We start from the raw sequence: 12,395 nt of genomic DNA on the forward strand, positions 1-12,395 counted from the left end.
GAAATAAGCTGGCAGTATGGCAGAATTGTGCTAGAAATATTTTTGAATCTTTTAGTTAGAAATGTAGCAGAAAGAATCTGGTTAAAATATGCTATGTTAAATAAATGTGAACGTGATCGTACAATTTTTATTCTTCAAAAATCACATAGAAATTTGGGAGACATATGGTAGGAATGTGAAAAAATTAAGCAAAAAATGGGCCAAAAGAGCTGGAAAGTTTGTCACAGTGCTCATTCGGTAAAAATGTGGTACAAATGAGCTGTATATTAGGCTGGGTCACAAATGTATGGAGAAATTTTTTTCCAGATTTTTTTACGGGCACAGTGATGAAAAGGTGCCAAACTGTGAATAGAACAATAATATAAAGTTTGGTTATAATCAGACTTTATCTTCTGCCTCCGGTTGCCCAGCCAAGTTCTTTATGAACTTTGGTCCTAAACCCTTAGGAAAAAACTCAGGCCTTTTTCGAATCATTCTAACTTTTGTTTCAATAATGTCAAATATTTCAAACTCGTTTTATTTGTTAACATAGTCCAAATCAAGCTCCTCAAAAACTTTCAGCTAAGTAGGATTAGTAGTTTCTGAGAAAAAGGCCTTCAAAAATCGCTAAAAGAGTAGCTGATTTAGGTATTCACTAACACACTAACTAACATATGATAAAAATTATGGCAAACTTCTAGTTTTCATAGAAACTTGTTATGGTCATGGATCTTGAAGTACATACAAAGAAAAAAATCGAAAAATTGAGATTTTACATTCAGGGGGGCGTGGTAACCGCCCATTTTGGTAGATTTAATATCAATTTACTATTAAAAAGTATACTTTTGAATACCCTAGAATCTTGAAACTTGGTAGAATTGTAGTTAATGCAAAGAAAACATATTCAAACTAACGATTTTCTACCTTGGAGGCGTGGTATCCCCTTAAAAATAATAAAAGAAAGATAAAATGTTTCATAAATTAATTGACAAGTCTTTTAAAAATGTAGTTTTGTTTTTTTTTTTAATTTCTCAAAATCGACAAAACATTTTTGCATCCGGTTTTCTGTTTTTGCTTACAAACAAATAAGAGCATTGAATTTTGAAAACTTAAATAGTACTTAATCACATAAAATTTTGAAAAAAAAATTAGTTCGCAAATTAAAAAAAAAAAATTTCAAAATTTTGATTTTGAAAATTAATTTTTCAAAAACTATTTTATAAAACAGCTTTATTTGAAAGCAAAATAAAAAAGAGATTTTGGGCTTGACAAAAAGGTATAACATGTTGTTGTAGGTATAACCGTTGATTTTTAATAATATTTTTTCCTAATTAAATCATTTTTTTAGAAAATTGCCCCTCCTGACTAAACGGGGGCGAATATTAACCCCCTCCAATACGATTTTTTTCTTGTTCCGACCCACCCTACACGCTTAACCTTTTTGGCACATCCTCCTGAATTTGCTTGTATAAGAAATGAGACAATAATAAATTAAGCAAAGCATGTGTGGTTTTTAGGCAAAAATCTGCTTTTTCAAAAATGAAACCACAATCCGGAGGCACTTAGGCTTAAAATAATGAAATGAAATTTTACTTATAAGCTAACCGAACCATTTAGCACCTTTTGATCGCTGAGCCTTTTTGAAAATCCATAAAATTGTATTTTGACCCACCCTACTGTATATGCTAAAATTAAGACACAAATGTGTATAAATGTGGTGTTAAAAATATTGTTAGAAATGTGGTAGAAGTATGATGGAAATATGTATGAAGAAATATCGTAGAAAAGTGGCAGAAGGCAAATATAAGCGAAAAAGTTCATCTCACTATTTCTGTAAAAAGGTGGTATAAATATGCTAGAAATATGCATAAAATGTGATGTAGAAATTGATAGAAATGTGCTAGAAGTGTGTAAGTAGATATTTGGTAAAAATATGTTAGAAATGTTCTAGAAATATGCTAGTAATTTGGAGGTAGAAACTCGGTAAAAACTCGGTAGAAATGTTCAAAAAAGATATTAGAAGTGTGTGTAAAGGTTCAAAATCTTAAGTTGAATATTTTTGGCACTCATAATGTTCCCTATGAGCTATAGGAAATGATACAAATAGATTTGAAAAAATGAGGACGGGAAGGGGGGTGAGGAAATTTACCAATTTGTATTTAAATTAAATTAGATTTTAAGGAACAATAAAATGCAAAGAGAGTCCTGTCAATAATTTGTTTTGATGTCAAAACCTGAATTGACTGAACTAAGTGTGAACTGAAAGACAAAGTTTAAAATCGTATAGGATTTTTTTTTAAGTTTTTAAATCTTGTATAACAACAAAATAAAAATAAGCTCTGCACTACAGAAGATGTAGAGAACATGTATCATGATTGCAGATTTGTACTTTTCTTGTCCACCACACTGTTTAAAAACCTCAAATATCCTGTTCTTTCAATGATATCCATACAAAATGAAACAAAAGTAAGAAGAACCAAATAAAAAAATAAAAAAAAAAACAACATCACAATGTAATTATCTCGGACCCTTTTATATGGATGAAATATCGTAGAGAAGAGAGAGTGGTCCTACATGCACGTAGAACGTGCTTATAAACTCGTCTCATCCCGTATAGGTACTTTCCTTTCCCCTCACCTCCCCTTACCACCAACTTACCTTCTTCAATTCCTGAAATACTTCTGTCCATAGGGATAATTAAGTTTAACATTTTAATTGACAGCATTGCAATTAGTACATGCATACACGCTGATGCTGATGCTGCTGCTGGTTGAATGAAAATCTGTCACGATGCATCTTCGTCTGGTTTATTCGTCCAGGAGGAGCAGCAGCACACCTTTGTGTGTCCCTGATTTGTTTCTACTATTTTTTTTTTTTTTTAATTTAATACGTTTTATTTTTTATATAGATACTCTCTTTTTCTCTACCTGTGCTTTTCCTTAACATAATTTCGTTTGACAATTAAAGTGGAAAACGAATTTGCGCAAATTAATTTGCTCATTTCCTTTCTCTCATACATTTTAACTCTGATTTTACTACACTGCAATAGTACTAAACCCTTTTTATAAATTTTTTTTAATAGAATTCACTTAGATATCGACATGAACAAGGAATAGTAAAAAAAAAAATACAAAAAAAAAGATCAACTCACCTGAGAATTAAAATCGAAAAAGAACTCCGGCCGCAATGGGCATGGAAGACCACATTTGCAGGTGCCCGGTGACAATAAGTAATCCTTTATTTGCACCTGTGAACGTAATGTTGCTCCAGTGGGACTATAAAAATAGAAGAAAAAAGAAACAAAAAAACAAAGAATTGCATTATAAAAGATGAAAATGGAAAAACAATTAATAAAAAAAAAAAAAGAAAACACAAGAAATAAAGGCAAAGGAAACAAACAAACAAGAACAAGAAGTTAAAAAAAAAAAAAAAAAAAACAAGTCTTCCCTTGGCACTGAACATTTTAATTAATTCGTTTGAATGGTTCTTCTGCGATTTCATTTATTTAGAACACAAGATTCGCTTACACACTGAAATGATTATGAATGAAAAGAAAAAAAAATGAATGAATCGACCAAAAAAAGACTTCTAGAGCAAACTCGTCTTATATTTATATATCAACATTATATTGCCAGGCAGCAGGCTTGGCAGAGTGGCAGCAATATAAAATACATAAATAGGACGTTTTAATTAAAAATAATTTCTTTTGCATTCTTCTATTAATAACTGGATAATGAGAGTTAATGCATCAAGTCGATTTATTTTTAAGTTTTTTTTTAATTTTTATTCCATTTTTATGTGTAATGAGGGTATTATAATTACTGTCGGAGGCTTTATGAATTATGCATAGCGCAATGGTGAATTCGATTATATTTTTTTTCTCTTGAAATCGAAATTATATCAAGGAGACTGTTTTTTTTTTAAGCAGCGATAATAATAAAACAGGGGAGCTATAAGTGTACATCTATTCAGAAAGAGTGACTGAGAATCCTTGAGGAATGAATTGTTTAAATGTAGATGGCTTATTGAGGATATATAATAATAAAGACTTGTAAGAGAGTTTATCGTTTATGTTTGTTATATCTTCATTTAAAATTAAAGAAAACAAAAAACAATACTTCAATGATCAAAAGCTGTTAGGGGCTTTAGAGCTTTGTTCTTTCAAGTAAGCTACTTTGAACTTTTTATTGTGTATTTTTTTGTTGTTTTCATGTTTTAAATTATTGAGAATACAGTTTTGTTCAAAATAGCGAAAGAGAAAGATATTGTGAAATAATCTCTTTGAATTTTAAATAGGTTTTGCATTACAAAGGATGAAAATTAGTATCAGTTTTATACAACGGAAAATTATTGGAGAACTTTTGTACTGATACTTTGAGTGTGAGCCAAAAATGTCTTGAACGACACTTTTTTCTACCGGAAACTGGCAAAAAAAACAACACCAATAAAAATAATAATAACACTGGTCGGCAACGGATATATAGCAAGAACCAAACCCTACTTTTCGAGAGGAATTTTGTGTGCTGAAGCCGAATCTAAAGTCAAAATTTCACTGGCACGTCACGTTTTTGAAATAATTGAATATTAATAGGTCAAAAACGCGTGTTTTTGGGTACATTTGACATCGAATTACATCACCGTTAATTTTTTTTTTTTGTAAAACTACTTATGCAATCTCAAAACGCCATATCAACACGTCCTAAAGGTATTTATATTTTTTCAAAATTATTTTTTTTCTCAAAGATATTGAAAAAAGAAATTTATGATAGATATCTCATAATCTTGATTATTTTTTTCAAAGCAATGAATGGTTTTTTGAATCAAATTCCATCTTGCGTCTTCTGATTTGGACTTATAAAGAGCAAAATATTACGGAAAATATATATTTTTGACTAAACATAAAAAAAAACTCAATTAAAAATTAGTTTTTGAAGCTTTATAGCGAAAATAGTGATGAGTATAGCTCAAAAACTAGACGTGATAGAAAAAATCTGTAAACAGTTTTCAATTCAGCACACTAAAGTCAATCAAAATCACCTTATTAAGTTCTTGCTCCCGACTTTTTTTAGTTTTTTGCCGACCAGTGTAATATGAGTATTGCGTATACGTAACATTTTCTTTTTATTATAACTTAACTCTTTATTATACAATTAAAAAAATATTTTTTGCAAATAAAAAAAAAACTGCAAATATAAAATTTTCTACATTGATAAAAAAAATATAAATTCAAAAAGTGTGCATTAAATATACATATTTTTTTTAATATTCGTCGAATTTCTTATTTTTTTTTTTTTTTACTATTTGGCCTTACATAATATCATAGTATTATAAATAGCTTATTTATGGCCAAATAGTTAAATTTTAAGAAATTCGACGAATATTTAAATTTAAATACAGTGTACACATAGATTTTTTTTCAACGCAGAAATGTTTTTATTTTTTTTTTTTTCAATGCAAAATAGTATTTTTATTTGGAATAAAAATTCAATTTATATTTTATTTATTTTTAATGTCAAATTCATATTTTTGAATTGATATTATAACAACACTGGTGTGTCTATTTCCATCTCGGCTAAACCATTGAAAAGATTGACATCAAACTTTGTAGTTCAAATGTTTTGGTCATTCCTTAAACGGGAAATCGAAATTAGTTCAAGGCCATTCCACAAAAAAAGCTCTAACGATTTTTATTTAAAAAATACATGTTCTGACGCAAATAATGTCGTACCTACTTTTAAAATAAAGAAGTAATTTTCGATGTTTGGATTTCTTGTAAGCGAAGAAACCAATTTCAATGAAATTTTGTATACAAAGCCATTTTAATAACCTTCAAGTCAAAATTAAATAAAATAAAAACTTATTCCTTATTTTTTTTAAACGGCTCTTTTTATATATAAAAAATTGATAATTACAGCTATAAAATTAACATTTTTCAGTGACAAAGGTCGTCCAACAATTAAAATATCAATTTTGATATTTTATCATATCATTTTGACATTTTTTAATTTCAGGTGGAATAGTGAAAATTTCACTTTGACAATTAAAATGTCAATGTTGACTAGATTTTACGTTTTAGTTTATTATAATGAAACCCATTTCTTTCCTTTTCATTTTTATTATTTTTATTATTTTAAGAATTTTCTTTCTTTTTTCAAAACATTATTGAAAGGGAATATTTTTTACAAATTAATGGTGATATTATTTTTTCTATTGTAGGTGATATAATTATTGTTTTGTTATTTTCTCCCAAACTATGTGAAGTAAAATCTTAGTGCCAATCAAATTTTCTCAGTAAATCATACATTTTACTTCGAAAAAACACAAAGCGCCTTTAAATTAGTACACATTAATAATTTTTTATTTAATATTTTTCAATAATTTGGAATGAGAAATTGATATGAAAAAATGATAATAAAATATCAAAAAAAATTTCCAAAATGTGACATTTAAATATCATCCTGATAATAAAAATGTTGTTTTAACATTTTAAATATCATAAAACACATTTTATAGAGCATTTTTGGCTGATATTTAAAAAATGTTAAATTGATATTGGTTTTTTTTTTCGGTGTACAATAAAAATATGTTTTTGGAATTTTAAAAACCAATTTTTATTTCATTTTCCAGTTTTTAATAATTTTCATACAAAATTGAATAAAAAATATTCTTTCATTTTAAAAAAATAATTTAACCAGTTTTTTATTTTAACTTATCATATTTCTTTCATTTTAATATCATAATAAATAATAACGTTCCTGAAAGACAAGATAACTAGTTATAATCGATAACAAATGTGTTAAAATTCCAATAATCTTGGATCCGAAAAAAGGATCAATAAATGCGTACAAACAAAGGACTCGAAACTTAATTTCTTTTTTTTTAATTTTTTATTTTTAGTTTTAGTTTTTTTTTCCAAATATTTTGTCACATCTTGTTTATTACTATTTCTTTGTTTTTATTTATTTAGTTGATATTATTAAAGCTTTTTGTTATTTATTTTTTTCTTGTACTTTTGTAGGTACTTACTATATTTTTGCACCCCATGAAAGTGCAAGATTTAGTGACTAAAAACAATGCATTTTTTTTTAAATGATGATCTTGGAGCTTTTTAAATTCCTCGCAAAGTTAGAAACACTGGAAAATACTTTTACTAAAAAAAATTCAATCAAAAAAATATCACACATACGCTACAGTGACCCATATCGATAATAGTTTACATACTAGGAAGTATATGACTATAGATTAGATTTTTAAGAGTGAGGCTTCGGTTATTAACAAAAAATATCATAGGCTCATGATTTTTTAGGTATACAAAAAAAAAATAAAAATTGTATAACTAATCAAAACATTTGTTGGCTAAGAAAAAATCGTAGATGGAAAATGGTTTAATGGAACCTATAATATTAATAACACAGTGCAACGCAAGGTAATGCAATTTTTTATAAATACCGCAAAATGCCATCGTTTTGCAACTTCTATTTTTTAGACAAGTACAAATTGCTCATTTGGAACGATAATAACAATTAAAAAAAAAACAAAAATGTTGGCACCTCAATATGGTATAATTTACTTGCGATTTAATTGTTTTTTTTTTTTCTTGCATGCACATCATAACACTTTTCGAGAACTTGTAAAAAACCTCTCAACATAAAAAAAATATAATTAACATTGAATAAAAAATTTAATAAAATTAAATTACAAGTCAAAACACCATTAATCATTGACTTAACATAATAATAATATTTGGTATTTTAATTATCACGCTAAGCTCTTAAATTAAAATTTATTGGTGTGAAATTTGCGCATTTGCTCTATAAGCTTGTAAGATATACACTTTTTGCATTAAAAAGCAATAAACTTCAAGAAGTCGCGCGTTGGTCGCCTCGTACGCGAACATTTTGATCAAAAAATGCTAATTGAAAAATATATGATAGCAAATTTTTAGCTAATTAAAAAAAAAAAACACACAACATAGGAGAGTAGATTTATGTGCATTTAAATTTTTTTAATTTGGTTAGATAGTTGGGAGGATATAAATCAACCCCAGCAGGAGAGATGACAGGGAGCGTGTGATGTATTAACACATTATTAAACAAAGCTAGTGTATGTTCATGGATAGAAAAAATTACTACAAGTTGATATTGTATAGCATTTTAAACGGTTCTTCAGAGGTTTTTATTACATTTTTATATAACAAATTAATTAGAAGGGAATTTAAGAAAAAAAAATATGCGCAGAATAGGTAGTTTTTTTTTGCATCTCGATTATTTTCAAAAATGGTCTTGAAATACAGGTTTGTAAAAATACCAATAGAAAAAAAAAATGCATTTGAAAGTAAAAAAAATATTTTATTGCAAATAAAAAAAATTGCATTAAAAAAAATTTTATTGCAAATAAAAATTTTCTGCATTGAAAAAAAAAATAATTATTCGTCGAATTTTTTACAATTTTTAAAAAAAAAATTTAATGCACACATTTTGCATTGCATTCTTTTTTTTTCAATGCAGAAAATTTTTTATTTACAAAAAAAAATTTTTTAATGCAAATTTTTTTTTGCAATAAATATTTTTTTAAATGCAAATATTTTTCAGTTCTAATAAGTTTTTTTTTAATACAAATTTTTTCAGTATTTTTTTAATCCAAAAATTCTTCATTTGCAATAAATATTTTTTTTTAATTTTAAAGGGAACCAAATTTTTAATTTTTAATGGAAAAAAATTATTTTTCCAACTTAGTTTGAATCATCATCGGATGACGAAACAATACAAATTTGTTCAAAGTCCAAACACGTTTCGTCACTTATGCTAACGGGTGACCAACACCAAGTCTCTTAGTCATAAATTTAAATCCTTACCAAAACATTTCTAACAACCGAAAAAAAAAATACAAATTTATCATCAAACTTCCCTGAAAACCCAAAAAAAAATCAAAACATTCAAAAATCATTTCCGTAACCAAAATCGTCCTACTATCCCCTTTTTTTTTAGAAATTCCCAAAAAAAAAGAAGCAAAAACAAGTCACGCTTGCTGATTCATAATAATTGGTCATTGTTCCCTTTGGGATGAAATGATGATGATGTCGATGTGTTTTGTTCCACATTTTTATATGATTTCATCGCAAAATTAGTGATCAGTTAAACATTTAACCTTAATGTTAATGGGATAATCTGCTTAATCCCCCTAACCATTGTCGCTATTCTACACAAAACACAGAAGAAGATGAAGAAAAAAAAAAGGAGCGTCGGCGCTTAAGCCCGAAATTGACCGATTAATTTGTCTTTCGAGTTTTTTGATTTTTTTTTTTTTCTTTCTTTTCTTTTTTTTCAACATTGAATCCTTGTCAGAATTTGTCATGCAAAAGCGGCAGTTTTTTTTTTGGTCTTCTAAGAATTTCTCCAAAAAAAACTTAACATGACTCAGCTGAAATTCCATCACAATTCTGATACCATTCCACCAAAAGCCGACCTCTGCCAATATTCAATTCAATTCATTAATCATTCAGCGTGCAAATTAATAGATAGAGTTCAGCAAAAAGCAAATTCTCAATCTTCATGTCGTCATTTTGGAAGTTGCAACATTAAGCTAGCTGAATATTATCCATTATCGCCTTGCAATTTAGGTCTCATTAGATCCGTCAGTCTGTCTTCCATTCATTTAATCTCTCTCACTCTCTTTCTCTCTCTCTCTCTCACTTAAACACACTCGCTTTAGTCGAGTACAGAAAATCCTTATAAAGAATTAAGGCAATTACGGTTGCATATTCATCGATTAATTCTGTCTGCGAGTCATCAATTAGTCTCGTTTAAAAAAAAAGAAAGAAGGAAGGAGGGAAAAAAAAAAACTAAAATGACAGAAAGAAGAATAAGAACCAAAATAAAAAAAAAGCACTGAGAAGAAAAGAAAAGATGAAGACTTTTCCACAAGTGAAGAAAAATTGAAGCAAAATTGAAGCAAAAGCGTGAAACGAAAGATGGCTAATGGAAAATTTCAAAAGAGGGTGAGGGTGAAATGGTGGTTTGAGGATATCAGGGTTGGAGGTTGGTCGGTCGGTCGGTTTGGTTTGGTTTTTGTTGGCAGTGTGCATTGCGCAAAATGAAAGATTTAAATGAAATATAAAATAAAATGGAAGACAACAAAAAAAATAAACGGTATTTTGCCATTGTTTCAAGTATATTCATAGCCAAGAAGAAGACAGGGACACCAGAGGAGGCAGGCAGTGAAAAGAGCCATAAGCTCTTTATTGGAAATTATGGCGTCTGCGTTTGGAAAATCCCTTTTCTATGATTAGTTAGATATGACTTTCTCTCCCCTCTCTTTCAATGTTTTTTTGTGTAGCAGATATATGAACAAAAAAACAAATTTATTTGATTGTATGTGTGCCCTCCTTCGTCCTTCGAACTTTCTTGTGTTTGTTCTTGGGTAGAATTTCTTCTCCTTCGTCTTCGGCAGTCTTTGGTTGTGTCGTTTTCATTTATATTGGAAGTTTCTTTCGTTTTGCAAGAAGAAGAAGAGAAATCATCTTTTCTTATATTCGACTGCCGACTGCGTGTGGAGAAATTATTGATTAGCTGTCGGAGGAGCTGTCGACTGTTTCTTGTTATATCGCTTCCCATTTTATACATTTTCTCAGCAGCCACAAGAGCATACTCCTCTCTCTTCTTCTTCTTCTCGGGCATAATATTTCATTTGAACTTTCTTGGATGGGGTTTTGGGAAGAGGGTGCTATTGCCTTCTGCAGCTGAAGGAAAGGCAAGAAGCAAGAAGAAGAATAAGAACAACGAACGGTATTTATGTGGACGACAGGGTTGTTGGCATTAAATTGCTGCTACCGTAAGAACAAAGGATCAATCTTTCTTCTTCGGTTTTCTTATTTTTTTTTTTTGCTGTTGGTTCTTTCTTGATTTTGTTTTGCTAACATTGGATTTTTTGTTGTTGTTGCTTTTGTTTTTTGTTGGCCTTTTTATAAGCTTGCGATTGAGATGTAAAGTAACAGAAAGATTATGTGAAGGATTTATACGGCTTAATCAGTTCAGGGTTGTTATTAATCATTTCGCTCAATTTTTTCGGCATTCACGTCCAGTTAAAGGGGGCTTAAGAAGTTAGGAAAGTTTTTTTTCTGTTTTGGTTTTTTTTTTGTGTTGTAAATAAAGGTGAGTGTGCAGAAGGGGGTTTGAGGAAAAAAAGATGTTGATAAATGGTGCAATTATTTTTCGAAATAAAAATAAAAGCCTATGAATACCTCCTACTGAGATAGAGCTTATAGAGGAAGCTTGTAAAAACTGCTGTTAGTGATAGCTGATGGTTGGTTAGGTGTGTAGGTCGATTGGTAGTAGTGGTTGCGTGAAGGAGGTCATTATAGAGAAGATGATTTTTGTTTATTAGAAAACATATATTATAACAATTAGATAGATAGAGTAGGTATTCGTGCTTGGTTGCGTTTAATATTCCATTCAGTAATGGTATCTTATCAAGAATTAATCACAGTGATTAATTGGTTCAAAAATTGTACTCATTTAGGGTAATGGAATAAGAAAATGGTATAGAACGTACCATAAAAAATGTATCAATACTGTTTTCTATTCTAAACAATCCTAAATAAAATCTTTGGAACTCCTCGGAAGAAGAAACAAATCAGAAAGTTTTGTTACTGGAAAACAGCTTCCTGAATGAAGAAGAACTTTTGCTGACACATTCAATTTAGATAAATAAAGATATAACTACAAACACTATGGGGAATATGGATGCATAGAAAATAATGCAAATTAGAAAGTTGATATTTAAAACGGTCATCATCCCCTGCAGAAAATTGTGGTTATTTGTAATAGTTTTATGCTAATTTTATGTTTTGTTTTCAATCATTTGCATTGATTTTAGGGGATGATTGTGTAGCTTTGGTTATTCACCCTCAAAGACTCAATTTCAGTAACTAATTTGATTTAATGATAGCAGATGTTTGCCAATGTTTCAAAAAAATAAGTACAAAAAGGATGACAAAATTTTTTCTTTGGCAAAAACTCATTTATTGATGATATTGACTTGATGAAAGAAATTAACCAAAAATGGTTACTGGTGCTTTTGCAAAGAAACTGGAAGAAGGGGCATGCAGTAGGTATTTTGGTTTACTCTAGAGTTAGTAATTATAATTGACTTTGCAGTGAACGTGATATGAGAATTACTAGGAATAAGTCATTTAATTTAAATTCAGACAAAAAGACATGAAGGTATTCCTATTTCTCAGATAGATTGATAGCCAAAGCATATTTCCATGAAAACTGACACAAAGCAACAACAAATATGACTTTTATAGCTTCAAATAATTTATTAAATGCAATGTCACACCCGTAACGGTTTTTTTTTTTTTTTTGGAAAATGATCATCTTTTTATGTCTTTTCGTGAAAAGGGTACTTAAACAAAT

The 12,395-nt window shown here is 28.9% G+C and overlaps 1 protein-coding gene across 9 annotated transcripts in view; it reads right to left on the reverse strand.

The window, feature by feature from the left end:
- The window catches only part of LOC129917094 (alpha-protein kinase 1), a 303,161-nt gene that overhangs the window by 217,416 nt on the left and 73,350 nt on the right, over nucleotides 1-12,395 (reverse strand). For all 9 annotated transcript variants that reach the window (XM_055997430.1, XM_055997432.1, XM_055997431.1 and 6 more), the window contains exon 3: nucleotides 3,131-3,254. In XM_055997430.1, coding sequence (XP_055853405.1) covers nucleotides 3,131-3,254 — 124 coding nt within the window. The remainder of the gene's footprint in view (nucleotides 1-3,130; nucleotides 3,255-12,395) is intronic.

This window comes from Episyrphus balteatus, chromosome 3, assembly GCF_945859705.1.
Source record: "Episyrphus balteatus chromosome 3, idEpiBalt1.1, whole genome shotgun sequence".
Classification (NCBI taxonomy): Eukaryota; Metazoa; Arthropoda; class Insecta; order Diptera; family Syrphidae; genus Episyrphus; species Episyrphus balteatus.